At 42.6% G+C, this 26,873-nt stretch overlaps 2 protein-coding genes and 1 long non-coding RNA gene across 5 annotated transcripts; 2 read left to right on the top strand and 1 right to left on the bottom strand.

The window, feature by feature from the left end:
* Nucleotides 1-12,421: 12,421 nt before the first annotated feature.
* LOC120023677 (piggyBac transposable element-derived protein 4-like) lies at nucleotides 12,422-12,904 on the top strand (the record flags this gene model as incomplete). Its single annotated transcript, XM_038967730.1, has 1 exon — nucleotides 12,422-12,904. A coding segment is annotated over one exon (483 nt), but the record flags the coding sequence as incomplete, so codon positions are not given.
* A 64-nt stretch (nucleotides 12,905-12,968) lies between these two features.
* Nucleotides 12,969-13,783, top strand: LOC120023455 (piggyBac transposable element-derived protein 4-like). The gene is made up of 2 exons (XM_038967475.1): nucleotides 12,969-13,256; nucleotides 13,405-13,783. Exons 1-2 carry the CDS (start codon nucleotides 13,034-13,036, stop codon nucleotides 13,722-13,724), a joined length of 543 nt encoding a protein of 180 aa, XP_038823403.1. The 5' UTR covers nucleotides 12,969-13,033; the 3' UTR covers nucleotides 13,725-13,783.
* Nucleotides 13,015-15,351, bottom strand: LOC120023456. Of its 3 annotated transcripts, XR_005472691.1 has the most exons (4): nucleotides 15,116-15,351; nucleotides 13,926-14,070; nucleotides 13,422-13,604; nucleotides 13,015-13,064 (listed from the first exon to the last, which is right to left on the bottom strand). It is a non-coding gene; the product is annotated as an uncharacterized LOC120023456 (long non-coding RNA). The 3 variants fall into 3 exon arrangements; XR_005472689.1 differs by having other exon boundaries at nucleotides 13,422-14,070; XR_005472690.1 differs by lacking the exon at nucleotides 15,116-15,351 and adding an exon at nucleotides 14,680-14,720 and having other exon boundaries at nucleotides 13,422-14,070.
* Between the last annotated feature and the right edge of the window lie 11,522 nt (nucleotides 15,352-26,873).

Below are 26,873 nucleotides of genomic sequence, written 5' to 3'. Positions count from 1 at the left end.
GACAGACGGATGGCTCAGATGGCGCTGGGCAGACGGATGGCTCAGGTGGCGCTGGGCAGACGGATGGCTCAGGTGGCGTTGGGCAGACGGATGGCTCAGGTGGCGTTGGGCAGACGGATGGCTCAGGTGGCGTTGGGCAGGCAGGCAGCTCAGACGGCGCTGGGCAGACGAGCAGTGCAGGCGGCGTTGGGCAGACGGCCGACTCTGACCTGCTGAGGCGCACAGTAGGCCTGGTGCGTGGTGCCGGAACTGGTGGTACCGGGCTGAGGGCACGCACCTCAGGGCGAGTGCGGGGAGAAGGATCAGTGCGTACAGGGCTCTGGAGACGCACATGAGGCTTGGTGCGTGGTGCCGGAACTGGTGGTACCGGGCTGGGGACACGCACCTGAAGGCTAGTGCGGGGAGAAGGAACAGGGCATACTGGACCCTGGAGACGCACATTAGGCCTAGTGCGTGGTGCCGGCACTGGTGGTACCGGGCTGGGGACACACATCTCAGGGCTAGTGCGGGGAGCAGCAACAGGACACACAGGACTCTGGAGGCGCACAGGAGGCTTGGTGCATGGTGTAGGCACTGGTGGTAATGGGCTGGGGCGGGGAGGTGGCGCCGGAAATACCGGACCGTGCAGGCGTACTGGCTCCCTTGAGCACTGAGCCTGCCCAACCTTACCTGGTTGTATGCTCCCCATAGCCCGACCAGTGCGGGGAGGTGGAATAACCCACACTGGGCTATGTAGGCGAACCGGGGACACCATGCGTAAGGCTGGTGCCATGTATGCCGGCCCGAGGAGACGCACTGGTGGCCAGATGCGTTGGGCCGGCTTCATGACATCCGGCTCAATACTCAATCTAGCCCGGCAGATACGAGGAGCTGGTATGTACCGCACCGGGCTATGCACACGTACAGGAGACACCATGCGCTCTACTGCGTAACACGGTGTCTGCCCGTACTCTCGCTCTCCACGGTAAGATCGGGAAGTTGGCGCAGGTCTCCTACCTGACTTCGCCACACTACCCTTTAGCCCCACCCCAAGAAATTTTTGGGCTTGACTCACAGGCTTCCTACCGCGTCGTCGTGCTGCCTCCATTCGCCGGTATCCCTCCGCACATTGCTCCATCGAATCCCAGGCGGGCTCCGGTACTCTCCTTGGGTCGATCGCCCATCTGTCGATCTCCTCCCAGGTATTATAGCACAGATCCTTCTCCTGCTTCCGTGCTAGCTCCTCAAAACGCCGCCTCTCTGCTTTCGCTGCCTCCAGCTCAGCTTTGGGGCGGTTATATTCTCCTGGTACTTCGCGGTCCAGAATTTCCTCCCAATTCCTATAATCCTGTGTTCGCTGTTGCTGCCTTGATTCTCGCTGCTTGGTCCGATTCTGGTGGGTAATTCTGTCTGGTCGTCTTGAGGTGAGAGAGTGGACCAAGGCGCAGCGTGAGAAAAATACATCTTCTTTTATTAGACGAAGATGAACCACGAACTAAACACTTACAAACTAAACAAAACAACAAACAACCGTGAAGCTAATGACGTAAGTGCATACACAAGCATCAAACGTACAACATAGACAATTACCCACATTAATCTAATGCCTATGGCTGCCTTAAATATGGCTCCCAATCAGAGACAATGAATGACAGCTGTCTCTGATTGAGAACCCTTCAGGCAACCATAGACTTACCTAGACAACTACACTAGACACTGCCCCATACACATACAACACCCCTAGACACTACAAAAAACACATACATTCCCCATGTCACACCCTGACCTAACTAAAATAATAAAGAAAACAAAGATAACTAAGGCCAGGGCGTGACAATATCTCAGGACAAATTAGCTAGCAACAGCAAGCTAGCTAGCTAAATTGCCATAAATGTTTAATGCTTTTCGACCTGTCCCCAAATTAATAGAATTTGTTCTGATTTTGTTTTGATATTTCAACCTGCGTGTCGTGATGACGTTTGGTGTGGGTGGACAAAAATCAATTTGCGCATGATGGCGCACGGATGATGCCGGTTTGGGTACGGTGTAAGAAATGCACAAACAAAATGTCCAGCAAGCTATTCTAGTCTCGCTTTTCTTGCATGGGACGCCAAGAGCTAAGGAGCGGAGCACAGGTGCGTGCATATTCCGCAAGAGACAGCAACAATATTCAAATGATAGGCTGTTTTAAAACTCTGCAGCTGCAATCAATAAAACAATTAAAAAAATTGATGACCCCTGAAAGCCAGATGGAGATGTGTAAATTAGACATGCATTCTTATATTACTGTAGCATAGCTATCCTGCGTCAAATTTAGGGCCTACCTGTCACAAGAAAAAAGTTACCATGATGAGATGATAGGTCTACATGCATTCTGAACTGCGCTCCATACTGAGATGGGCTGTCACGGCCGTCAAAAGAAGTGGACCAAAGTGCAGCGTGGTGAGCGTACATTTCTCTTTTTATTTAAAATGTCGCCAACAAAACAACAAACGAAAAACAACCGTGAAGCTTACAGGGCTATAGTGCCACTAACAAAGATAACTACCCACACTGACAGGAGGGAAAAAGGGCTACCTAAGTATGATTCCCAATCAGAGACAACGATAGACAGCTGTCCCTGATTGAGAACCATACCCGGCCAAAACATAGAAATAAAAAAACATAGAAAACAAAACATAGAATGCCCACCCCAAATCACACCCTGACCAAACCAAACAGAGACATAAAAAGGCTCTCTAAGGTCAGGGCGTGACATGGGCTGTATGTCCCCACCCTGAGCGTTGATGATTGATCATGCAGCGAGCAGAGAGAAGGCCCTAGAGAAGCCAGATCTAGACATTGCATATAATTTAATAGTTCCATTTCACGTTATGCCGTTCATATAGATAATTTACCAGTTTTTCAGTTATTTATCCTGGGAAAAGGGAGTGGTTTTGGGCGGTAACTCTTGGTAACCGGGTTCCCGCCATTCAACCCTAGTTGGTAGTCAGCAGTCATAAAAGTTTGCCTTATTTACTTTGGAGAACTTCTAAAATAGTGAGTTTTGTCAGAAAGCATAGGTTGAAGCTCTTTAGAGGTGAGATGATGACTTAATTTGATTGGTTAAAAGACAGCAGGAAAATAATCAGAATTGGGCTGCCTCTGTCAATGCAGCCCATGTGGCTTCCTCAACCCTCCCTGAAGAAGGTGCTGGAATGTTGGTTCTTTCCATTAAATCAGGAGTGTCAAACTAATTCCATTGAGGGCCTAGTGTCTGCTGTCCCCCCCTTCAATTAAGACCTAGACAACCAGATGAGGGGAGTTCCTTACTAATTAGTGACCTTAATTCATCATTTAAGTACAAGTGAGGAAAAAACCTGCAAACACTCAGCCCTCCATTGAATGAGTTTGACACATGTACATTCAATTATTTTAGTAAACAAATCTGTAGGACACTTTGAGCTAAGTGTAAGTGCTAACAAAGTAACATGAAGCAGACCCCTAAATCAGAAGAAATATAGGCTTTCTTTAAGAAAACAAAACAGTTATGAAATGTGCAACTGGAACACATTGATGAGATTTACTTGCCAGGATCAAATCAAACTTTGTGTAGACCTTACTGTGAATTGCTTACTTACAAGCCCTTAACCAACAGTGCAGTTCAAGAAGAGTTAAGAAAATATTTACCAAATAAACTAAAGTAAAAAATCATAAAAAGTAACACAATAAAATAACAAAAATTAGGCTATAGGTAGGGGGGTACAGGTACCGAGTCTATGTGCGGGGGTACAGGTTAGTCAAGGTAATTTGTACATGTAGGTAGGGGTGAAGTGGCTATGCATAGATAATAAACAGCGAGTAGCAGCACTGTACAACAGAGATGGAGGGGGGGGGGGGTGTCAATGTAAATAGTCCGGTGGCCATTTGATTATTTGTTCAGAAGTCTTATGGCTTGGGGGTAGACGCTTCTTCGGGATCGGTGTCCCTTCCACCGGACGGTTGAGCTAACGTAGGCTAATGTGATAAGCATGAGGTTGTAAGTAACAAGAACATCTACCAGGACACAGACATATTTGATATTGGCAGAAAGCTTAAATTCTTGTTAATCTTACTGCACTGTCCAATTTACAGTAGCTATTACAGTGAAATAATACCATGCTATTGTTTGAGGAGAGTGCACAATTTTGAACATGAAAAGTTTATTAATAAACAAATAGGCACATTTGGGCTTTCTTGATACAAAATCTGAAACAGAAATGCAATGGTTCATTGGATCAGTCTAAAACGTTGCACGTGCACTGCTGCCATCTAGTGGCCAAACTCTGAATTGCAGCAGGGATGGAATAATACATTATGGCCTTTCTCTTGCACTTCAAAGATGATGGTACAAAAAAAATACAAAAGAGCGGTTGGTTTTTTCTTTGTAATATCTTTTCCCAGATCTATTGTGTTATATTCTCCTACCTTCCTTTCACATTTCCACAAATGAAAAGTATTTCCTTTCAAATGGTACCAAGAATATGCATATCCTTCAGGGCCTGAGCTACAGGCAGTTAGATTTGGGTATGTCATTTTAGGCGGGAAAAAAAAAAAGAAAAGGGGTGGATCCTTAAGAGGCTTTTGGTCCTAGACTTGATGCTTGACGCCGGAGTGGTAGCAGAGAAAACAGTCTATGACTTGGGTGACTGGAGTATCTGACAATTTTTGGGGCTTTCCTCTGACACTGCCTAGTGTCCTGGTGTACTGGGCCGTACGCACCACCCTCTGTAGCGCCTTACGGTCAGATGTCGAGCAGTTGCCATACCAGGCGGTGATGCAACCGGTCAGGATGCTCTCGATGGTATAGCTGTAGAACTTTGAAGATCTGGGGACCAATGCCAAATCTTTTCAGTCTCCTGAGGGGGAAAGGGTGTTGTCGCGCCCTCTTATCGACTGTCTCGTGTGTTTTGATAGTTTGATGTGGACACCCATGAACTTGAAACTCTAGACCCGCTCCACTACAGCCCCGTCAATGTTAATGGGGTCCTTTTCGGCCCACTTTTTCCTGTAGTCCACGATCAACTCCTTTGTCTTGCTCACATTGAGGGAGAGGCTGTTGTCCTGGCACCCCACTGCCACGTCTCTGACCTCCTCTCTATAGGCTGCCTCATCGTTGTCGGTGATCAGGCCTACCAATGTTATGTTGTCTGATGATGGTGTTGGAGTCGTGTTTGGCCACGCGGTCGCGGGTGAATAGAGAGTACAGGAGGGGACTAAGTACACACCCCTGAGGGGCCCCAGTGTTGAAGATCAGCGTGGCAGACGTGTTGTTGCCTACCCTTACCACCTGGGATTGGCCCGTCAGGAAGTCCAGGATCCAGTTGCAGAGGGAGGTGTTTAGTCCCAGGGTCCTTAGCTTAGTGATGAGCTTTGTGGGCACTATGGTGTTGAACACTGAGCTATAGTCAAACAGCATTTTCATATAAGTGTTCCTTTTGTCCAGGTGGGAAAGGGCAGTGTGGAGTGCGATTGAGATTTTGTCATCTGTGGATCTGTTGGAGCGTTATGCGAATTGGAGTGGGTAGAGGATGCTGTTGATGTGAGCCATGACCAGCCTTTCAAAGCACTTCATGGCTACCGACGTGAGTGATATGGGGCGGTAATCATTTAGGCAGGTTACCTTCGCTTCCTTGGGCACAGGGACTATGGTGGTCTGCTTGAAACATGTAGGTATTACAGACTTGGTCAGGGAGAGGTTGAAAATGTCAGTGAAGACACGTGCCAGTTTATCCGCGTATGCTTTGAATACACGTCATGGTAATCCGTCTGGCCCCGCGGCTTTGTGAATTTTGACCTGTTTAAAGGTCTTGCTCACATCAGCTACCGAGAGCGTTATCACACAGTCGTCCAGAACAGCTTCAGTGTTGTTTGCCTCGAAGCGAGCATAAAAGGCATTTAAATCATCTGGTAGGCTCGCGTCACTGGGCAGCTCACGTCTGGGTTTCCCTTTGTAGTCCGTAATAGTTTTTAAGCCCCGCCACATCCGACGAGCATCAGAGCCGGTGTAGTAGGATTCAATCTTATCCTGTATTGACACTTTGCTTGTTAGATGGTTCGTCGTAGGGCATAGCAGGATTTCTTAGAGTCCAGATTAGTGTCCCGCTCCTTGAAAGCAGCAGCTCTAGCCTTTAGCTCGATGCGGATGTTGCTTCTAATTCATGGCTTCTGGTTGGGATATGTACGTACGGTCACTATGGGGACGACGTCGTCGATGCACTTATTGATGAAGCCAGTGACTGAGGTGGTGTACTCCTCAATGCCATTGGATGAATCCCGAAACATATTCCAGTCTGTGCTAGCAAAATAGTCCTGTAGCATAGCATCTGTGTCATCTGACCACTTCCGTATTAAGTGAGTTGCTGGTACACTGCAAAACAGTGTGTTCTAATCAATTATTTGGTGACGTGAATATATTGATAGTATAGTTTTATCTAAAAAGGAAATTATTTTTAATGTGTCACCATTTCATTTTTATGAAATTCACTGAGGAGGATGGTCTTCCCCTTCCTCCTCCGAAGAGCCTCCACTGTTGGATACATGAGCTCCAATATGATACAGGTACGATACGTTTTAGGTTGAACCTAATCACACTGAGGATGATTACAGTTGAACACAATGTACATCTGACGAGGCAGACAATGAGGGTTGGCTAGCTCTGATATGGCCCGCTTAGCCACTTAGACTCTGCCTCTCAAATGTACATGCAGATGCAACCAAATAGCTAAATAAAATAAAGTTATGGGGAGGCAATATGTGTGAGGATAACTAAGTACAGCTTTGCCCAACTGACACCCTCATGATTCTGCAGAATCCACACTGTGACCTGTAAAATAAAAACGTACACCAGCTTCAGGGAGCAGTAATACAGTGGCCAGTAGTGGCGGCACCAACTGCGCCTTAGGTTTGATTTGATTTGTTGAGAAGCCCCTGACCGCAGTGTGCAGTTCGGGGCCGGGTTCAATGTGGGTGGAGTCAAATGCGTTTAACCCGAACCCTTCCCGTCTCCTTCAAGGTCACCCAAGTTGAGGTTCACGTCGAAGCTATGAACATCAACGAAAGCGAATCTTAATCGAACCTTACCTAACCTACATGGATAAAAATATAAACCATGGAAGTAAGTGATACTGTCATTATGCATAATTTACTTTGTAATATTCATGTTATACCAGTGCAGTGGTATATTTTTATATAACCAACTACCGCACCGATGTTAGCATAGAGTTAATTAGCACCCATTTGCACGTGAGCTAGCTAATTGCTTACAATGAGGGAATCTTATATGTTCATATTGAATGTATGTCATTCACTCACTAAGGTCTGAAGAAGAGAGGTTGAAAGATGGAAAAAGGCGGTGAAATCAGAACGCACTACAGGTAGGTATCATGATGAGTGGTATAGTCTTAAACCAATGTTAAGACTTAAGCCCCCCCTCCAATATATTTCAGGATATGAAGATGTCCCCCCAAGAAGTCACATCAGCATCCAGCTCTGCAGGACCAGGTACTGTATAGGCTATGAGCTAAAGTAAAGTGCATTCCTGTACACACATCCCTAGAGGTTCCCTTACATTACGTAATGACCACACTCTGTTTTCTTTCTAGACGATACTGAAAACAACACGCGCGGCGAACTGTGAACTGTGTATGTAGTCTACCGTGTGTAATGCTGAATACTTGATGCATGGCAAGATATAATAATTGTGATGACTTGTTGAGTAGTTATCGATATCACTGAAAACCCCTTTAGTAATAGTGGCTTTTGTTTGCATGGTGGTATTGTGAAAGTGGGGTGTAATTTGACTTGATCACCCAATGAGGCACTATTCCTAATATTTATTCTTCCTTTTTCTTCAAGGAAGCAGATGTTCTTCTAAGGGACACCCTAGAGGCAGCAAGGTGGTGCGAACACCAAACATTTAAAGGCACTGTTTCCCTCACTAGTGTAATTGGGATGGACGGGGAAGACCACATTACAACCCTTAAAGAACTACGGTTGTATGATGGCCTGGATGAAGAGGAAAATATTCTCCTCAAGGAACCATTCATGTTCCAGAAAGATTGAGATGTTCTATGTGGAGGCAGTTGACAACAAGGAAATTACTCTTTGCCTCTTTTGAGAAGCAGGAGTGAAGCTATTTTTGAGGAGTGGTCAAACCTTGTTTTTGTGTGTTAATTGTGTTATGTCTCTGATCTCTTTACTGGAGCTGGTCTGACTTAGTGTACAAAGCACATTCAGCTTGTCAGTATGTCTATATGGTATAGTCTGTCTCCATTCTCATGAGGAAAGTAAATAGCATTATAAATCAGGATAGGTAGTAACTGTATATACAGTTGAATTCGGCAGTTTACATACACCTTAGCAAAAAACATTTAAACTCAGTTTTTCACAATTCCTGACATTTAATCCAAGTAACAATGCCCTGTCTTAGGTCAGTTAGGATGACCACTTCATTTTAAGAATGTGAAATGTCAGAATAATAGTCAAGATAATGATTTATTTCAGCATTTATTTATTTCATCACATTCCCAGTGGGTCAGTAGTTCACATACACTCAATTAGTATTTGGTAGCATTGCCTTTAAATTGTTTAACTTGGGTCAAACGTTTCGGATAGCCTCCCACAAGCTTCCCACACTAAGTTGGGTGCATTTTGGCCCATTCCTCCTGACAGAGCTAGAGTAACTGAGTCAGGCTTGTAGGCCTCCTTGCTCGCACACGCTTTTTCAGTTCTGCCCACACATGTTCTATGGGATTGAGGTCAAGGCATTGTGAAAGCCACTCCAATACCTTGCCTTTGTTGTCCTTAATTAAGACATTTTGCCACAACTTTTGGAAGTATGCTTGAGGTCATTGTCCATTTGGAAGTCCCATTTGCGACCAAGCTTAACCTTCGTGACTGATGTCTTGAGATGTTGCTTCACTATATCCACATAATTTTCCTGCCTCATGATGCCATCTTTTTTGTGAAGTGCACCAGTCCCTCCTGCAGCAAAGCACACCCACAACATGATGCTGCCACCCCCGTGCTTCACGGTTGGGATGGCGTTCTTCGGCCTTCAAGCGTCCCCCTTTTTCCTCCAAAAATAATGATGGTCATTATTGCCAAACAGTTCTATTTTTCACAAAAAAGTAGGATCTTTGTCCCCATGTGCAGTTGCAAACCGTAGTCTGGCTTTTTATGTTGGTTTTGGAGCAGTGGCTTCTTCCTTGCTGAGCGGCCTTTCAGGTTATGTCGATATAGGACTGGTTTTACAGTGGATATAGATACTTTTGTACCTGTTTCCTCCAGCATCTTCACAAGGTCCTTTGCTGTTGTTCTAGGATTGATTTGCACTTTTCGCACCAAAGTACGTTCATCTCTAGGAGACAGAACATGTCTCCTTCCTGAGCGGTGTGATGGCTGTGTGGTCCCATGGTGTTTATACTTGCGCTTGTTTGTACAGATGAACGTGGTACCTTCAGGTGTTTGCTCCCAAGGATGAACCAGACTTGTGGAGGTAAAAAAAAAAAAAAATCTGAGGTCTTGGCTGATTTCTTTAGATTTTCCCATGATGTCAAGCAAAGTTTGAAGGTAGGCCTTGAAATACATGTCAATTAGCCTATCAGAAGATTCTAAATTCACTTTCTGGAATTTTCCAAGCTGTTTATGGCACAGTCAGCTTAGTGTATGTAAACTTCTGACCCATTGGAATTGTGATACAGTGAATCATAAGTGAAATAATCTGTAAACAATTGTTGGAAAAATGATGTCCTAACTGACCTGCCAAAAACTATAGTTTGTTAACAAGAAATTTGTGGAGTGGTTGAAAAACGAGTTTTAATGACTCCAACCTAAGTGTATGTATACTTCTGACTTGAACTGTATATGCTTAATTAAACTTCTTGTCAATAGGGGGGCGCTGTTTTCCCTTTGGAAAAAATCGTGCCCAATTTAAACGGCCTCGTACTCTATTCTAGATCATACAATATGCATATTATTATTACTATTGGATAGAAAACACTCAAGTTTCTAAAACTGTTTGAATTATATCTGTGAGTAAAACAGAACTCATTTGGCAGCAAACTTCCATACAGGAAGTGAAAAATCTGAAAACGAGGCTCTGTTTCAGTGCCTGCCTATTCAACTGGCTTTTGTTTATCGATATACATGCACTTCATACGCCTTCCACTAGATGTCAACAGGCAGTGGAAGGTGGAATGGGGTGTCTAGCTTGATCTGAGGTCGAACAAGAGCTTTTGGAGTGACAGGTCTGCCATTTTGTCAGTTTTCCAAGGCGTGCGAAGGAGCTCCACATTGTCTTCTGAAAATTGTTCGGTTTACACGGCGAATATCTCCGGCTCTGATTTTATTTGATACATATTAGAAAAACATCATAAAGTAGGTTTTTTCAACCGAGTTTTGTCAGTTTAATCAACGTTTATTGGGACTTTTGGAATTTTCCGTTCTTTGCGCCAAGAGAGGATGGGAATGTTAGCAACCTTGGCTAGCATTGTTGCGCGAATTCTACAGAAGAAATGGACATTCTAAAACCAAACAACGATTTATTCTGGACCAAGGACTCCTTGCACAACATTCTGATGGAAGCTCAGCAAAAGTAAGAAAAAATGTATGATGTTATTTCCTATTTCTGTGGAATATGTAGAATCCAACAGGGCAGAGAATATGTGAGTGCTGTCTCACAATAATGTATTTTGTATGTTGTAGTAAAGTTATAAAAAAAAATCTAACACAGCGGTTGCATTAACCCTTTCACACGTACCATCACACGGGTGTGATCGTTCTACAGTGGTCCCTGAAGCGAACGATCACACCCGTGTGATTAGAACACTCATTTAGAACGCTCGTTTAGAACGGCCAGTTTCGAATGACGCAACAATCAGCGTTTGAGCTGGCCACACTTTTTTCAGAAACTATTTACACAAACACAGTCCTTACAAAGTTATGTCCAGAATGTGAGCAGTTTATTTTTTGGATTCAATGCTCAGATATTCACAGAAGTATATATAGCATAACACAATCATCCTAACCGGGAAAATGTAGGCTACAATAGTCCTAGCGCTAACTGAGGAAAGATTGACCCAACACAAGCAGTCATATTTTCTAACTCTCGGCTGACATAAACTACAATATGAATTAGCTAATAGCAATTAATATGTATAATTAATCACATCACGGGTGAGCTCACCATTGATCGAAATAATTAGGTAAAACACTTTATAGAAATCGAAGGTAATCCGATGATTAGTTTCAGTGCGCAGCCATGCATTTTTCCTCACAGAAACCGAAGATAATAAGAGAAGACGAGAAGAGTTTGGTCTGTTTATAGTATGCATGTTGAAGGGGTGTGTCATCTACCGTCGTTCACATCCCACCATTCATTTCCGGAAGTCCTCAAAGAATTTGTGAACTCTTACTCACCTCATTTTGTTATAACATCTTTGGTCAAACAGACGATTACGTGAAACCCAGAATGCATTGTATGTCAACAAACATGGCTACACAGTTGGAATTAGCTTAGCTCATCATAATCAGTACAACCTTCAAAAAAAGTATTTTACACACATAATATGTGCCCATTACAATCTGTGCAAGAATCGGAATGCATGATTTGTCACCTAGAATTGAAAACATGTGAATAAAACCGTAAATACACAAATAATTGCCACACGAAACATTTTCTGATAGTGATTTATTGATACAAGTGGCGCATGCCGGTAGTCAAACACGTACCCTCTCACTCTGAGCCATTCAGTGTTGTTGTTTATGTATGTAGCTAGTGAGCTAAGCTGTAGCATTAGCAATGTCTTTCAAAAGGAGACAACTCACAAATGTGGAAATTCTGGAGATTTTTTAAAATTCTGACAATGAGTCTGAGTATGAAAGTCAGGAATCAGATTCTGACAGTGACAGTGAGGAGCTGCCCCCCAACTTTGTAGCCATTGAGAACCCTGAATCTGAATTTCCCTTGTCCACTGACGAAGTACCAGTTCCCTTTGAAGATGCTGGTGGTGATGGAGGCAGACCGACAGTGGATGAAGTACAGGAGTTCTGTGGTAGCTGGAAGGCCACCAGTAATTTCACCCCTCCTGGCCCTGCTGTTTGCTTTGACGAGTCCCAGTCTGGAGTGCAACGCCCCTTGCCATTTCCAACTGAGGCAGAGTGCTTCAAGTTGTTTCTGACAGAGGAGCTGGTGGGAGACATAGTAGAGGAGACCAATCGCTATGCCTTGGAGCTACAGGAGAAGAGAGAGCCAGGAGTGAGGGGGAAACTCGCTAAATGGGTGACAACCACAATTAGTGAAATGTATACCTTCCTGGTGACAGTCCTCCTCATGGGGATAGTAAAGAAGAACTCCCTAAGAGAATACTGGAGCACAGATCCTATGTTTGCAACTCCCTTCTTTGCCACCCTCTTTTCCCAAGACCGCTTCCTAGTTCTGCTGCGATGCCTGCATTTCGTCAACAATGCTACTGCCATCTTAAGTGACCCGTTATACAAAATAAGAAATGTTCTAACCAGCCTGACATCAGCATTTGGTCGGGTCTTTGTGCCATACAAGGACCTATGCATTGATGAGTCCCTGATGTTATGGAAAGGTAGGCTGGCGTTCCGTCAATATATTCCCTCCAAAAGGCACAGGTTTGGAGTCAAGTTCTTTGTCATGTGCGACGTGAAGACAGGATTTGTCCAGGATATTATAGTTTACACAGGGTCCACCACTGACATCAAACATTATGAGGGGCTTGGGGTGTCCGGGTCCGTAGTGATGACCATGCTGGCTCCTCATCTCGACAAGGGACACACTTTGTACATGGACAATTGGTACAGCAGTCCCACACTCTTCCAGCATCTGCTCTCCAACAGCACAGGGGCCTGTGGCACAGTCAGGTCGAACAGGAAGGGGATGCCGGCATTCGGATGCAGGAAGATGCAGAGAGGGGAGGTGGAGTTCCAGGAGAATGGTCAACAGCTGGCAGTAAAGTGGCATGACAAAAGAGATGTCCATGTCCTCTCCACTGTCCATACAGCAACCATGTCGGCCACAGGGAAGGTGGATCACCTGACTGGAGTGAGAAAGATCAAACCAGATTGTGTGCTTCACTATAACCTCAAAATGGGGGCAGTGGATAAGGCAGACATGATAAACAGCTTTGTGGAATGCACTCGGAAAACAACCAAGTGGTATAAGAAGATATTTTTCCATCTGATCGACACTGCTGCCCTCAATGGCAGCATAGTTCACCGCCAACTAACAGGTGAGATGATTACTGAACAAGCTATTTTTGTAATTGGATGTACAGTTCACATACAAATCCATTATGCAATTATAGTGACAATATCTCACCCACCTACCCACTGCCTCATCATCCTCTAACTTTCTTCATCCTCCCCACTCCCTCTTAGGTAAAGTAATTACCTACCAAAAATACAGAGAGAACCTAATGAGAGAGCTGCTGGAGGAGCACCACACCCCTCGGCGCCCATCCACTGGGGGTCGTCCTGCTGTAAACAATCCCCTACGCCTTACTGCACGGCATTTTCCCTGCAAAGTCCCTCAAACTGCTGCTCAAGGTAGTCGCACAAGGAGGCACTGCAAAGTCTGCCTGTCTGGCACCAGGAGAAGTAAGCAGAGGAAGATGACAAAATACATGTGTTTAGCTTGTGATACACCTCTATGTATTTCACCATGCTTTGAGGAGTATCACATGCTCAAGCATTATTGAGCACATCTGCAGCAATAAGTGACTGACTGCCATGATACTATGCCTTCAGAGGTGGGGGGGGGGGGGGGGGGGGAAATGCAGTTGTTGTTCAGTCACTGCATGAATATTAAATATGTGTTATGCATTTTCAGTTTTTTGTCCTCTAGTATAACAAGTTGTTGAACCAACTACCAATACTGCAATAAAATAGACGACTATTACATATTGGCATATGTGTTTTCTTGCTGTCTTTTCATCCAGTAAGACTGTTAAGGAGTGTACGTTAGCATACAAAAGCTGTCCTCATTCTTCTGCTCCAAAGATGTCCAGCTCCAGTTATGATATTGGCAAATAATGTTTGTGGTTTCTGAAAGTACAGAAGAAAGAGGAATTATTAATTAGAATACAATATAAGGATATAGCAATAAAACAATACTACAAAGAAGTAACATAATAAACACTGCTATAAAAAATAGTTTATTGCATTGACAAAATCACAAATTCGAGTTATAACAGTAAGAAACTAACTTTTGAGCTCCACAGGGGGGCAAGGCAGGGCAGAACAGAGCTATGCTGAATAGACCAAATAAACAAACCATGGTCATATTTTTTATTTATTTAACTAGGCAAGTAATTTAAAAACAAATTATTATTTACAATGATGGCCTACACCGGCCAAACTCGGACAACGCTGGGCCAATCGTGCGCTGTCCTATGGGACTCCCAATCACAGCCAGTTGTGATACAGCCTGGATTTGAACCAGGGTGTCTGTAGTGACGCCTCTAGCACTGAGATGCAGTGCCATAGACCGCTGCGCCACTCGGGAGTCATAAGGTCAGGGTAGCTTCAAAATACAACACAAGCTAATAGTTCTCTGACGCAACTAGCACTGTTTTACAGAGCTAATAGAATAATGTAGCTACATAAGCACGATTGACTACAACACCATAAAGGTTATAAAATGTGTAACGTTACCTCACGTGTCCGCGGTTATAAGGAATATATTATGATCCATACATACAGTGAGCTACAGCAGAAACTATTATAACGTAATAAGGCACTTACTTTGATAGAAACACAGCCTGGATTTGAACCAGGGAGTCTGTAGTGACGCCTGTAGCACTGATGTGCTGTGCCTTTGACCGCTGCGCCACTTGGGAGTCCTAAGGCCATGTAGCTTCAAAATACAACACAAGATAGTACTTCTCTGACGCAATTAGCATTGTTTTACAGAGCTAATAGAATAATGTAGCTACATAAGCACGATTGACTATAACACCATAAAGGTTATAAAATGAGTAACGTGTCCGCGGTTATAAAGAATATACACAAATATATTATGCTCCATACATACAGTACGCTACAATAGAAACGACATACAGAAACTATTACAACGTAATAATGCACTTACTTTGATAGAAACGCACACATTTCCAAAGTTATTATTATTAACGAAAACAATGACTGCAATGAGGGCAACAGATAGAAAATGTGAACACGTGTGCAGATCATGTTCTGACGGGAGATGAGCAAATGTCTGCAGACGTGAACTGCACAAACAATTGGGAAGTGCTTGGGGGAATTTTGTCCGTGTCAGAAATGTCCCAAAAATGTAATTGTCCGCAAAAGTAAAAATTACTATTTTTATGTGAATGAATGAGGAGGCGGAACACACCTAAATTCAAACTGTTTTTAGAAAATAAAAACTTGTTAGAAAATAATTTGAAATTGAAGTTGAAACAGCCTATAAATATAAACAGGCTGCGTGCTTTGGTTTGAGGGCAGCGCGGATAAAATGTACTGTTACGTATCAATCACATTCTGGAATGGAGAGAACATTCTAACATCGCGTGCATAAAAAAACTCACGCTGGGGCGACCGTTAGAGATATTTGGAACTCACGCATGAAAGGGTTAAGAACCAGTGTATCTTTCATTTGCCATACAACAAGTATTTTTATGTAAAGTTTATGATGAGTTCTTTGGTCAGATTAGGTGAGTGTCCAAAATATCTCCGGACATTCTGGGGAAATGTTGCTACGTATTCACAATGTATAACCACGATTTGCAGCTCTAAATATGCACATTTTCGAACAAAACATAAATGTATTGTATAACTTGATGTTATAAGACTGTCATCTGATGAAGTTGTCCAAAGGTTAGTGATTAATTTTATATTTATTGCTGGTTTTTGCGAAAGCTACCTTTGCGGTGAATAAATGCGGTTATGTGTTTGGCTATTGTGGTAAGCTAATATAATTCTATATTGTGTTTTCGCTGTAAAACACTTAAAAATCGGAAATATTGGCTGGATTCACAAGATGTTTATCTTTCATTTGCTGTACACCATATATTTTTCATAAATGTTTTATGATGAGTATTTATGTATTTCACGTTGCTCTCTGTAATTATTCTGGCTGCTTTGATGCTATTTTTGATGGTGACTGCAATGTAAAACTATGATTTATACCTCAAATATGCACATTTTCGAACAAAACATAAATGTATTGTATAACATGTTATAAGACTGTCATCTGATGAAGTTGTTTCTTGGTTAGTGACTAATTATATCTCTATTTTGTCGGTTTTGTGAAAGCTACCTATGCGATGGAAACATGGAAATATGAAAATATGCGGTTGTGTGTTTGGCTATTGTGGTTAGCTAATATAAATACATATTGTGTTTTCGCTGTAAAACATTTTAAAAATCGGAAAAATGGCTGGATTCACAAGATGTTTATCTTTCATTTGCTGTATTGGACTTGTGATTTCATGAAAATTATATTATATGATATCCCTGTCCCGTTAGGCTAGGCTATGCTAGTCAGCTTTTGTGATGAGGAGGATCCCGGATCCGGGATGGGTATCACTGAAAGGTTAATGAAATAATATAATTACGGAGTTATAACATTTATCAACACAATTTTAACAGTACATTACATATATAACAAGTGTTGTTCACTGCATCAATATCAGTAGCTTGTCTCAAATATAGCATGAAGCAGTGTACCACTTTACACTTTCACATAAAGTGTACCACTTTATATAATATTTCTTAGGATCTTCAAAAATGTAATAAGTTTGTATTCAACGTGTGCCTTGCACAAAAGTGTGTGTTTGTATTCAAAGTGTGACTGTCAATCCTCAGATGGACAAAAAAAACACAGGTGGGCGGGGTCAAATGTGGGTGTTTGCGGGGTCAAACGTTTGACTCCGCCCACATTGAGCCCTGCCCCAAACTGCACACTGCAGTCAGGCATACTTGGATTGGTTGGCAAGAAATCGTTTTGGAACTGAAAGCATTGTGAAAACGTTATTATTGTATGTAATTTGAACCTTATGGGGATCTGCTGATGGGAGGTAATTCAAAAACGGTGCCACGGTCTTGTGATATAATGCATTGAGAGTAAAGATCAACACCAGTTGGTGAATTTTATGGTACCAGGAAAGAGCTGGTACCATACTATTGGTAATTCAATAGGGAAGAAGGGCACTTTGCTGCAGCACACATAGCGCTAGTGTCACGCCCTGACCTTAGAGTGCCTTTTTAATTCTCTATTTGGTTAGGTTAGGGTGTGACTTGGGTGGGCAAATCTATGTTTCTATTTCTTTGTTGGCCTAGTATGGTTCCCAATCAGAGGCAGCTGTTTATTGTTGTCTCTGATTGGGGATCATACTTAGGCAGCCCTTTTTCCCACCTTAGGTTGTGGGATCTTGTTTTTGCATAGTTGCTGTTTAGCCCTGCAGAACTTTACGTTCAGTTTTGTATTTTTGTCGGAGTTCAGTAGCAAAAATCATGAACATTTTCCAACTTTGGTCTCATTCATCTAACGACGCACTGTAACGGTTGTCGTTGGTGGAAGGAGAAGAGGACCAAAGTGCAGCGTGGTACGTATTCATAATAATTTAATAAAGAATGAATACTGAACAAAAACAACAAACCGACAAACGAACAGTTCTGTAAGGTGCAAACAAAAACACTACACAGAAAATAACTACCCACAACCCATAGTGGGAAAACAGGCTACCTAAGTATGATTCTCAATCAGAGACAACGATCGACACCTGCCTCTGATTGAGAACCATACTAGGCCAAACACAGAAATATAACGACTAGAACAAAACATAGAAAAACAACATAGAATGCCCACCCCAACTCACGCCCTGACCAAACTAAAATAAAGACATAAAAAAGGAACTAAGGTCAGAACGTGACACGGACATAACAGCTAGATCAATATCAATTGAGCTACTTTTGGATAGTAGGAGAAAATGAACCAATATGTAAAAAATGGGTCTCCTTACCCATGTCCCACCACCCACCCTCAAACCATTTTCCCCCATACCAGCACTGGGACCAAATAGAAACCAAAAAATTAACTGCAGAATACTAGCCTTTTTTCTCTACAGTTTAGCTTGAGTTTTCTAACTAGTGTGCCAACTACCGTGCCCCTAGCTCAAGTCACCATCGCCCATCTCCATCACACACACACTATATGTGGACGAAAACAAGTAATCACCCTTGGCGTTCAAAACTGAGGCAGTGTAAAGGGACAAGGGGAAAACATAATTGTTTTCTAGCCTGTTCAGAAATCTTGATGTTCATCACCCCATTTATTTCTTTATGTGAACAGTGGACCTTTTTGTATTCTTATTTTAGAGTTATGGATTTAAGAGGGTGGAAGTAGTCAGGCAGATATGTTAATTTGCCAAGGCAATTAATGCCTGAACACCCAGAAGACATTTAACTATCTGAGCTTATTAATTATGCACTTTGTACATACTAAAACATCCTATTTTCCTGAATAAAATGAGCTAATTAAACCTAAAATATCTCAGTTTTGTTATAAAAAACCTTAAATAGGGCAAGTTGTGAGAATACCATATTTCCTCCCCCTCCCCTTGCTCTCACCATCTTTCTGCGGACCGTAACCTTCTTTTGAAAGCACACAGGCATTTTAAAAGTTGAATAAAATTAATGTGCCAGCACAATGTGCTCAGCCTGTCAGCATTAATAAAAATACTTTCCCCCCCACCCCCGTCGGAATCAGAGGACCTGCCGTGATTGGTTGTCTAGGGCAGTGGACAGGCTGGCCTTGTTTCCTATAGAACACCTCGTTAATAAAAGGTCATCGAGTGATGGAGAGGACAGATAGAGGAATAAAGGGGGAAGTCGATTTGCACCTTTTGACACTTGGAAGTGAATCCGCTGTGCCTTCTATGCTGCCAATGTGTGTAGTGCCTAATTTGCTGCTCAGAAATGTCATAGAGAATCTGCATATTGGAGAAGATTTGTATAGTGTGTATATTTGCACAGGCGGCTTATGGTGGCATGGAAACCTAGCGACACAGGGGTATGAAGACTTTGCTCCAACTGTAATGAAATGTATCAGTGTATGTGCAGTAGACATTTATTCCAGTAGCAGAGGAGTATACATTGCCCTCAGGGTATGGTTGGCTCATGAATTAGGTAATGTCGGAGACATTATCGACAACAAAGCGATCAGAACTGTAGCAGTGCAGACTTGTGCCGTTCTGGACTACCTTTTGGCTGCCCAGGGAGGTGAGTGTCATTGGAACTGAGTGCTGCACATACATACCTTAAGATGATGATGTGTATGTCAAAGCGTTAGCTTTAATGCATTAATCCTCCACTCCTAATCACCTACCAAAGAGATTTCCCTGTCCGATCCAATGTTCCTATAGAGGACATAAATGCTTATGGTGTAGCAATACTTTTTCCAAGACAAAGAATGGTCATTACCGCCGTGTTAATCCATATGATTGTGCCCTTTGTCAAACAAATGATTGTCTCCTTTGCAAAGGTAAACCCTGTACTCCCTTAAATCCTTGTTAATTAAGTTTATTATTTTCATTATTAGTAATGCAAGATTCTGATAAGTTTTCCCTTTGATTAATTTCTGGTATAGTTGTTCTTACAGAAGTCTCCATAGCACAAAAGGGGGAATTGTGAATGAAAAGCTTAATGACAATTGTGTTAGTGTAACGGCTGTCGTCGGAATGAGACCAAAGCGCAGCGTGGAAAGTGTTCGTGATCTTTATTGTCAAGAATCACTCAAACAAAAATAACGATTACAAAAACGAAAGCGAACAGTTCCGTCAGGCACAGATACTAAACGGAAAACAACACCCCACAAAACCCAAACGGAAAATGACAACGATTATATGATCCCCAATCAGAGACAACGATAGACAGCTGCCTCTGATTGGGAACCACACTAGGCAAAAACAACAAAGAAATAGAAAACATAGATTCTCCCACCCGAGTCACACCCTGACCTAACCAAACATAGAGAATAAATAAGGATCTCTAGGTCAGGGCGTGACAGTTAGACAACTGTAGTGTGTGCTTTAAACCTTTTATCCAAGTTGAACTAGGAGAAATCTGGATTTGAGGAAGGGGAGTATGAAACGTGGCAATCTCCCATCTGCTATACATTGAAGCGAGGGGGGGGGGGGTGTATTTCATTTGGATACGTACAGTACCAGTCAAATGTTTGGACACACCTACTCATTGCAGGGTTGTTCTTTATTTTTTACTATTTTCTACATTGTGGATTAATAGTGAGGACATCAAAACTATGAAATAACACATATGGAATCATGTAGTAAACATAAAAGTGTTAAACAAATCAAAATATATTTTATTTTTGAGAATCTTCAAAGTATCCAGACTTTATCACAACCGACAGTGATTGGGAGTCCCACAGGGTGGCGCACAATTGGCCAAGCGTCGCCCAGTTGTGTTGTGACAAGGTAGGGGCTAATCAGTTGTGTTGTGGTGGTATACAGAAGATAGCCCTCTTTGGTAAAAGACCAAGTTCATATTATGGGAAGAAAATCTCAAATAAGCAAAGAGAAACGACAGTCCATTATTACTTTAAGACTTGAAGGTCAGTCAATCTGGAAAACTTCTGTCACGCCATGACCAGTTTGCTTTGTATGTTTCTATGTTTTGTTTGGTCAGGGTGTGATCTGAGTGGGCATTCTATGTTGTATGTCTAGTTTGTCTATTTCTATGTGTTTGGCCTGATATGGTTCTCAATCAGAGGCAGGTGTTGGTCGATTGGGAACCATATTTAGGTAGCCTGTTTTGTATTGTGGGTTGTGGGTGATTGTTCCTGTTTCTGTGTCTTTGTGTATGTCACCATACGGGACTGTTGCGTTTTCGTTCGTTTGTCCGTTTATTGTTTTGTAAGTTTATTCAGTGTTCTTCGTTAATAAATGTAACGATGTATTCATATCACGCTGCGCATTGGTCTTCCGATCCTTCTTACTACTCCTCCTCAGATGAGGAGGACGACAAACATGACAACTTCAAGGACTTTGAAAGTTTCCCGAGCAGTTGTAAAAGCAATCAAGCGCTATGATGAATCTGGCTCTCATGAGGACCGCCACGGGAATCTGTCCTTTGGTTTGATGAGTCCAAATGTGAGATTTTTGGTTCCAACCACCATGTCTTTGTGAGACGCAGACAAGGTGAACGGATGATCTCCGCATGTGTAGTTCCCACCGTGAAGCATGGAGGAGGAGGTCTGATGGTGTGGGGGTGCTTTTCTGGTGACACTTTATTGTGATTTATTTAGAATTCAAGACACACTTAACCAGCAAGGCTACCACAGCATTCTGCAGCGATAGGCCATCCTATCTGGTTTGCGCTTAGTGGGACTATCATTTGTTTTTCAACAGGACAATGACCCATTACACCTCCAGGCTGTGTAAGGGCTATTTGACCAAGGAGGAGAGTGATGGAGTGCTGCATCAGATGACCTGGCCTCCACAATCACCCAACCTCAACCCAATTGAGATAGTTTGGGATGAGTTGGACCGCAGAGTGAAGGAAAAGCAGCCAACAAGTGCTCAGCATATGTGGGAACTCCTTCAAGACTGTTGGAAAAGCATTCCAGGTGAAGTCGGTTGAGAGAATGCCAAGAAATGCCAAGCTGTCATCAAGGCAAAGGGTGGCTATTTGAAGAATTTCAAATAAAAAAAATATTTTGATTTGTTTGGACCTTTTTTGGTTACTACATGATTCCATATGTGATTTCATATTTTTGATGTCATTACTATTATTCTACAATGTTGAAAATAGTAAAAATAAAGAAAAACCCTTGAATGAGTGAGTAGGTGTGTCCAAACTTTTGACTGGTACTGTAAGTATTCAGATCCTTTGCTAATGGACTCGAAAATGAACTCAGGTGCATCCTGTTTCCGTTATCCTTGAGATTTTTTTATAACTTTATTGGAGTCTACCTGTGGTAAATTAAATTGATTCGACATGAATTGTAAAAGGCACACACCTGTCTATATAAGGTCCCACAGTTGACAGTACATGTCAGAGCAAAAACCAAGCCATTATGTCGAAAGAAATGTCCATAGAGCTCCGAGACAGGATTGTGTCGATGCACAGATCTGGGGAAGGGTACCAAAACGTTTCTGCAGGATTGAAGATACCAAAGAACACAGTGGCCTCAATCATTCTTAAAATGGAAGAAGTTTGGAACCACCAAGACTTTTCCTAGAGCTGCTGCCCAGCCAAACTGAGCAATTGGAGAAGGGCCTTGGTCAGGGAGGTGACCCGATAGTCACTCTGACAGAGCTCTAGAGTTCCTCTGTGGAGCTGGGAGAACCTTCCAGAAGGACAACCATCTCTGCAGCACTCCACAATCAGGCCTTTATTGTAGAGTGACTAGACAGAAGCCACTCCTCAGTAAAAGGGACGTGACAGCCTGCTTGGAGTTTGCCAAAAGGTACATAAAGACTCTCAGACCATGAGAAACAAGATTCTCTGGTCTGATGAAACCAAGATTGCACTCTTTGGCCTGAATGCCAAGCGTCACTTCTAGAGGAAACCTGGAACCATCCCTACGGTGAAGCATGGTGGTGGCAGCATCATGCTGTGGGAATGTTTTTCAGTGGCAGCGACTGGGAGACTTGTCAGGATCAAGGAAAAGATGAACGGAGCAAAGTACAGAGAGTTCCTTGATGAAAACCTGCTGCAGAGCGCTCAGGACCTCAGACTGGGGCGAAGGTTCACCTTCCAACAGGACAACCACCCTAAGCACACAGCCAGGACAACGTAGGAGTGGCTTCGGGACTCTGAAGTCTCTGAATATCCTTCAGTGGCCCAGCCAGAGCCCGGTCTTGAAACCGATTGAACATCTCTGGACAGACATGAAAATAGCTGTGCAGCAACGCTCCCCATCCAACCTGACAGAGCTTGAGAGGATCTACAGAGATGAATGGGAGAAACACCCAAATACAGGTGTGCCAAGCTTGTAGCATCATACCCAAGGAGACTTGAGGCTGTAATCATTGCCAATGGTGCTTCAACAAAGTACTGAGTAAAGGGTCTGAATACTTATGTAAATGTGATATTTCCGGTTTAAGTGTTTTTTTAAATTTGAATGTCATTACGGGGTATTGTGTGTAGATTGTTAATGGGAAAAAACGATTCAATCAATTTTAGAATAAGGCTGTAACGTAACAAAATGTGGAAAAAGTCAAGGGGTCTGAATACTTTCCGAATGCGCTGTATTGTATGAGATTCTCCAAAATGTAAATAGTCCAGGCATTTATATATAAATTCCAGTCGTACTTAAAGGCCTTTTTAAAGTCAGCTATGAATACCAGGCCTGGTTTCCACAATTATTCATAGTGTTCTATTGTTCCATTTCCAGTACTTGTCTTATGTTATCTCCAATGTATCTCCATGTAAAAAGCCTGTCTGATTAGGATTAATAATATCCAAGAATACCTTTTTAATTCTATGCGGTATGCATTTTGATAGAATTATGACATTACACCACTGAATTGTAAGGGGTCTCCAGTTTTTTTAGGTGGACTGGATCTTTATATTTACCACCTGGGTCCTGTCTCAGAAATTGTGAAATCAGATCTTCTTGCTGAGTCTACCATTTCTATTGGAGTACTTAAAGCATGTTAATAACTGACCTTGGAGTACATCGAAAAAATTATTTATATACCTCAACTAGTATGCCATCAAGACCTGGAGTTTTCCCAAACTTGAAGGCTTTAATTGCATCTAGAAGTTCCTCCTCTGTAATTAGGCCTTCACATGAGTCTTTCTGTACAGCTGTTTACACTATTAATAGAAAAAAAAACATAAAAATTAACTGCATTTAGTGGAGATGGAGGAGACTGAAATGTAATCTTTGCTTCCTCTTTCAAAATAGAATTTGTCAATTATTTTTGGTAGCATTTCTATGTTGAAGATGAAAAAAGAATTTGGTACATTATTCCCCATATACCATCCATTTCACTTTATTTTTTATAATATATTACACTTGATCTTTCTTGAATGTTTATTTTTGTTTTTTGTCTAACTTATCTTCTTATGGCTGCAGTCCCGTTAACGGGATCGATATGACAACAGCCAGTCGAAGTGCAGGGCGCCAAATTAAAAAAACAGAAATCTCATAATTAAAATTCCTCAGACATTCATGTGTCTTATATCATTTTAAAGGTAATCTTGTTGTTAATCCCACCAAAGTGTCCGATTTCAAATAGGCTTTTCAGCTAAAGCACTACAAACGATTATGTTAGGTCACCACAAAACCACAATAACCACAGCCATTTTTTCCAGCTAAAGATAGCTTTCACAAAACCCAGAATAGAGATAAAATTAATCACTAACCTTCGATTATTTTCATCAGATGACACTCATAGGACTTCATGTTACACAATACACGCATGTTTTGTTTGATTAAGTTCATATTTATATCCAAAAATCTGAGTTTACATTGAGGCGTTAGATTCACTAGTTGCAAAAACATCAAGTGACTTTGCATAGCCACATCGTTTCAACAGAACTACTCAACATAAATATAAATGATAATACAAGTAATACACATAGAATTATAGATATACCTCTCCGTAATGCAACCGCTGTGTCAGATTTCAAAAAAACTTTACGGAAATATAAACCATGCAGTAATCTGAGACGGAGCTCAGATGATTAGCCAAATTAGCCACCATGTTGGACTCAACAGAAACCAGAAAATACATGATAAATGTTTCCTTACCTTTGATGAATTCATCAGAATGCAGTCCTAGGAATCCCAGGTCCACAATAAATGCTTGATTTGTTCGTTCATGTCCGTTATTCATGTCAAATTAGCTACTTTCGAATTGTTTACCAAATACCCTAACCAAAGTCTCAAAGCGCGACCACTATAACGTGACGAAATGTCCAAACGTTCCGTTAGTCAGTAGAAACATGGCAAACGATGTACTGAATCAATCTTAAGAATGTTGTTAACGTGCCAGTGAAAATGACATAAGTAGACAGAACGACTAGCTAGATTGCCATGTATATCTCACTAGGTCAGGATATTGTAGCATTTCCGTCGCCGGTTTCTTTTTAAGGCACGGTTTACACATACCAACACAACACCAGTCCAAGTGAAGGGTTAAACCGATTTATTACTATCAGGCATTGCCAGCGTTCTTGATATACAAAACCCAAAACAAACAAAGTATAAATCAATCAAATGTATTTATAAAGCCCTTTTTACATCAGCCGATATCACAAAGTGCTGTACAGAAACCCAGCCTAAAACCCCAAACAGCAATGCAGATGTAGAAGCACGGTGACTAGGAAAAACTCCCTAGAAAGGCAGGAACATAGGAAGAAACCTAGACAGGAACCAGGCTCTGAGGGGTGGCCAGTCCTCTTCTGGTTGTGCCGGGTGGAGATTATAACAGTACATGGCCAAGATGTTCAAAGTAAACACTTTGCCACCAGTGGAAGGTCCACCAAGCTTTGTCTTTGGGGGTTCAATCCTGGTTGAAATCATGATTTCCTTTCTGCTTTTAAACCTCCTTCTCCACTGTACGCTCTGTCTCTCCAACAACATTCTACTCCTTCACCTGCCTGGGTCAACAACAACAAAGAAAGAAAACCAAGGGCACGGTTAAGTAGAGTAACTGATTGGTTTCACCTGCATGCAGTTTGGCTCTGATTACAACTGAAGAAAGGTGTGGCTGGTTCTGCTGCAGTCTCGAAGTTTCCCCTGTGCTGTCCGTGGTCCTGCCTCTGAGGACATAATTTTCCTGCCTCAAGATGCCATCTATTTTGTGAAGTGCACCACTCCCTCCTGCAGCAAAGCACCCCCACAACATGATGCTGCCACCCCCGTGCTTCACGGTTGGGATGGTGTTCTTCGGCTTGCAAGTCTCCCCCTTTTTCCTCCAAACACAACAATGGTCATTATGGCCAAACAGTTCCATTTTTGTTTCATCAGACCAGAGGACATTTCTGATCAAAAGTATGATCTTTGTCCCCATGTGCGGTTGCAATCCGTAGTCTGGCTTTTTTATGGCGGGTTTTGCGCAGTGGCTTCTTGCTTGCTGAGCCACATTTGTGGCCTGCTGGAGGTCATTTTGCAGGGCTCTGGCAGTGCTCCTCCTTGCACAAAGGCGGAGGTAGCGGTCCTGCTGCTGGGTTGTTGCCCTCCTACAGCCTCCTCCACGTCTCCTGATGTACTGGCCTGTCTCCTGGTAGCGCCTCCATGCTCTGGACACTACGCTGACAGACACAGCAAACCTTTTTGCCACAGCTCGCATTGATGTGCCATCCTGGATGAGCTGCACTACCTGAGCCACTTGTGTGGGTTGTAGACTCCGTCTCATGCTACCACTAGAGTGAAAGCACCGCCAGCATTCAAAAGTGACCAAAACATCAACCAGGAAGCATAGGAACTGAGAAGTGGTCTGTGGTCACCACCTGCAGAACCACTCCTTTATTGGGGGTGTCTTGCTAATTGCCTATAATTTCCACCTTTTGTCTATTCCATTTGCACAACAGCATGTGAAATGTATTGTCAATCAGTGTTGCTTCCTAAGTGGACAGTTTGATTTCACAGAAGTGTGATTGACTTGGAGTTACATTGTGTTGTTTAAGTGTTCCCTTTATTTTTTTGAGCAGTGTATTTTGCAATCTGTATGGCTCAGTTGTCAACATCCTGGTCCTCAAATGAAACTGGTAAACCTTCCTATTTATGCTATTTTTATTCCTCCGCCAGTTTTGATCCTTCATATTGGGCAGACAGACCAGTTCCCTACCTCCTCCCGCTGCCACCTGCCTCCTCCATTTTTGGGGTAATGCTGTATTCAATTGGTTGTACT

Source organism: Salvelinus namaycush, chromosome 28, assembly GCF_016432855.1.
Source record: "Salvelinus namaycush isolate Seneca chromosome 28, SaNama_1.0, whole genome shotgun sequence".
Taxonomy (NCBI): domain Eukaryota; kingdom Metazoa; phylum Chordata; class Actinopteri; order Salmoniformes; family Salmonidae; genus Salvelinus; species Salvelinus namaycush.
Note: the sequence above shows the minus strand (reverse complement) of the source record. Positions and strands in the feature narration are given on the sequence as shown.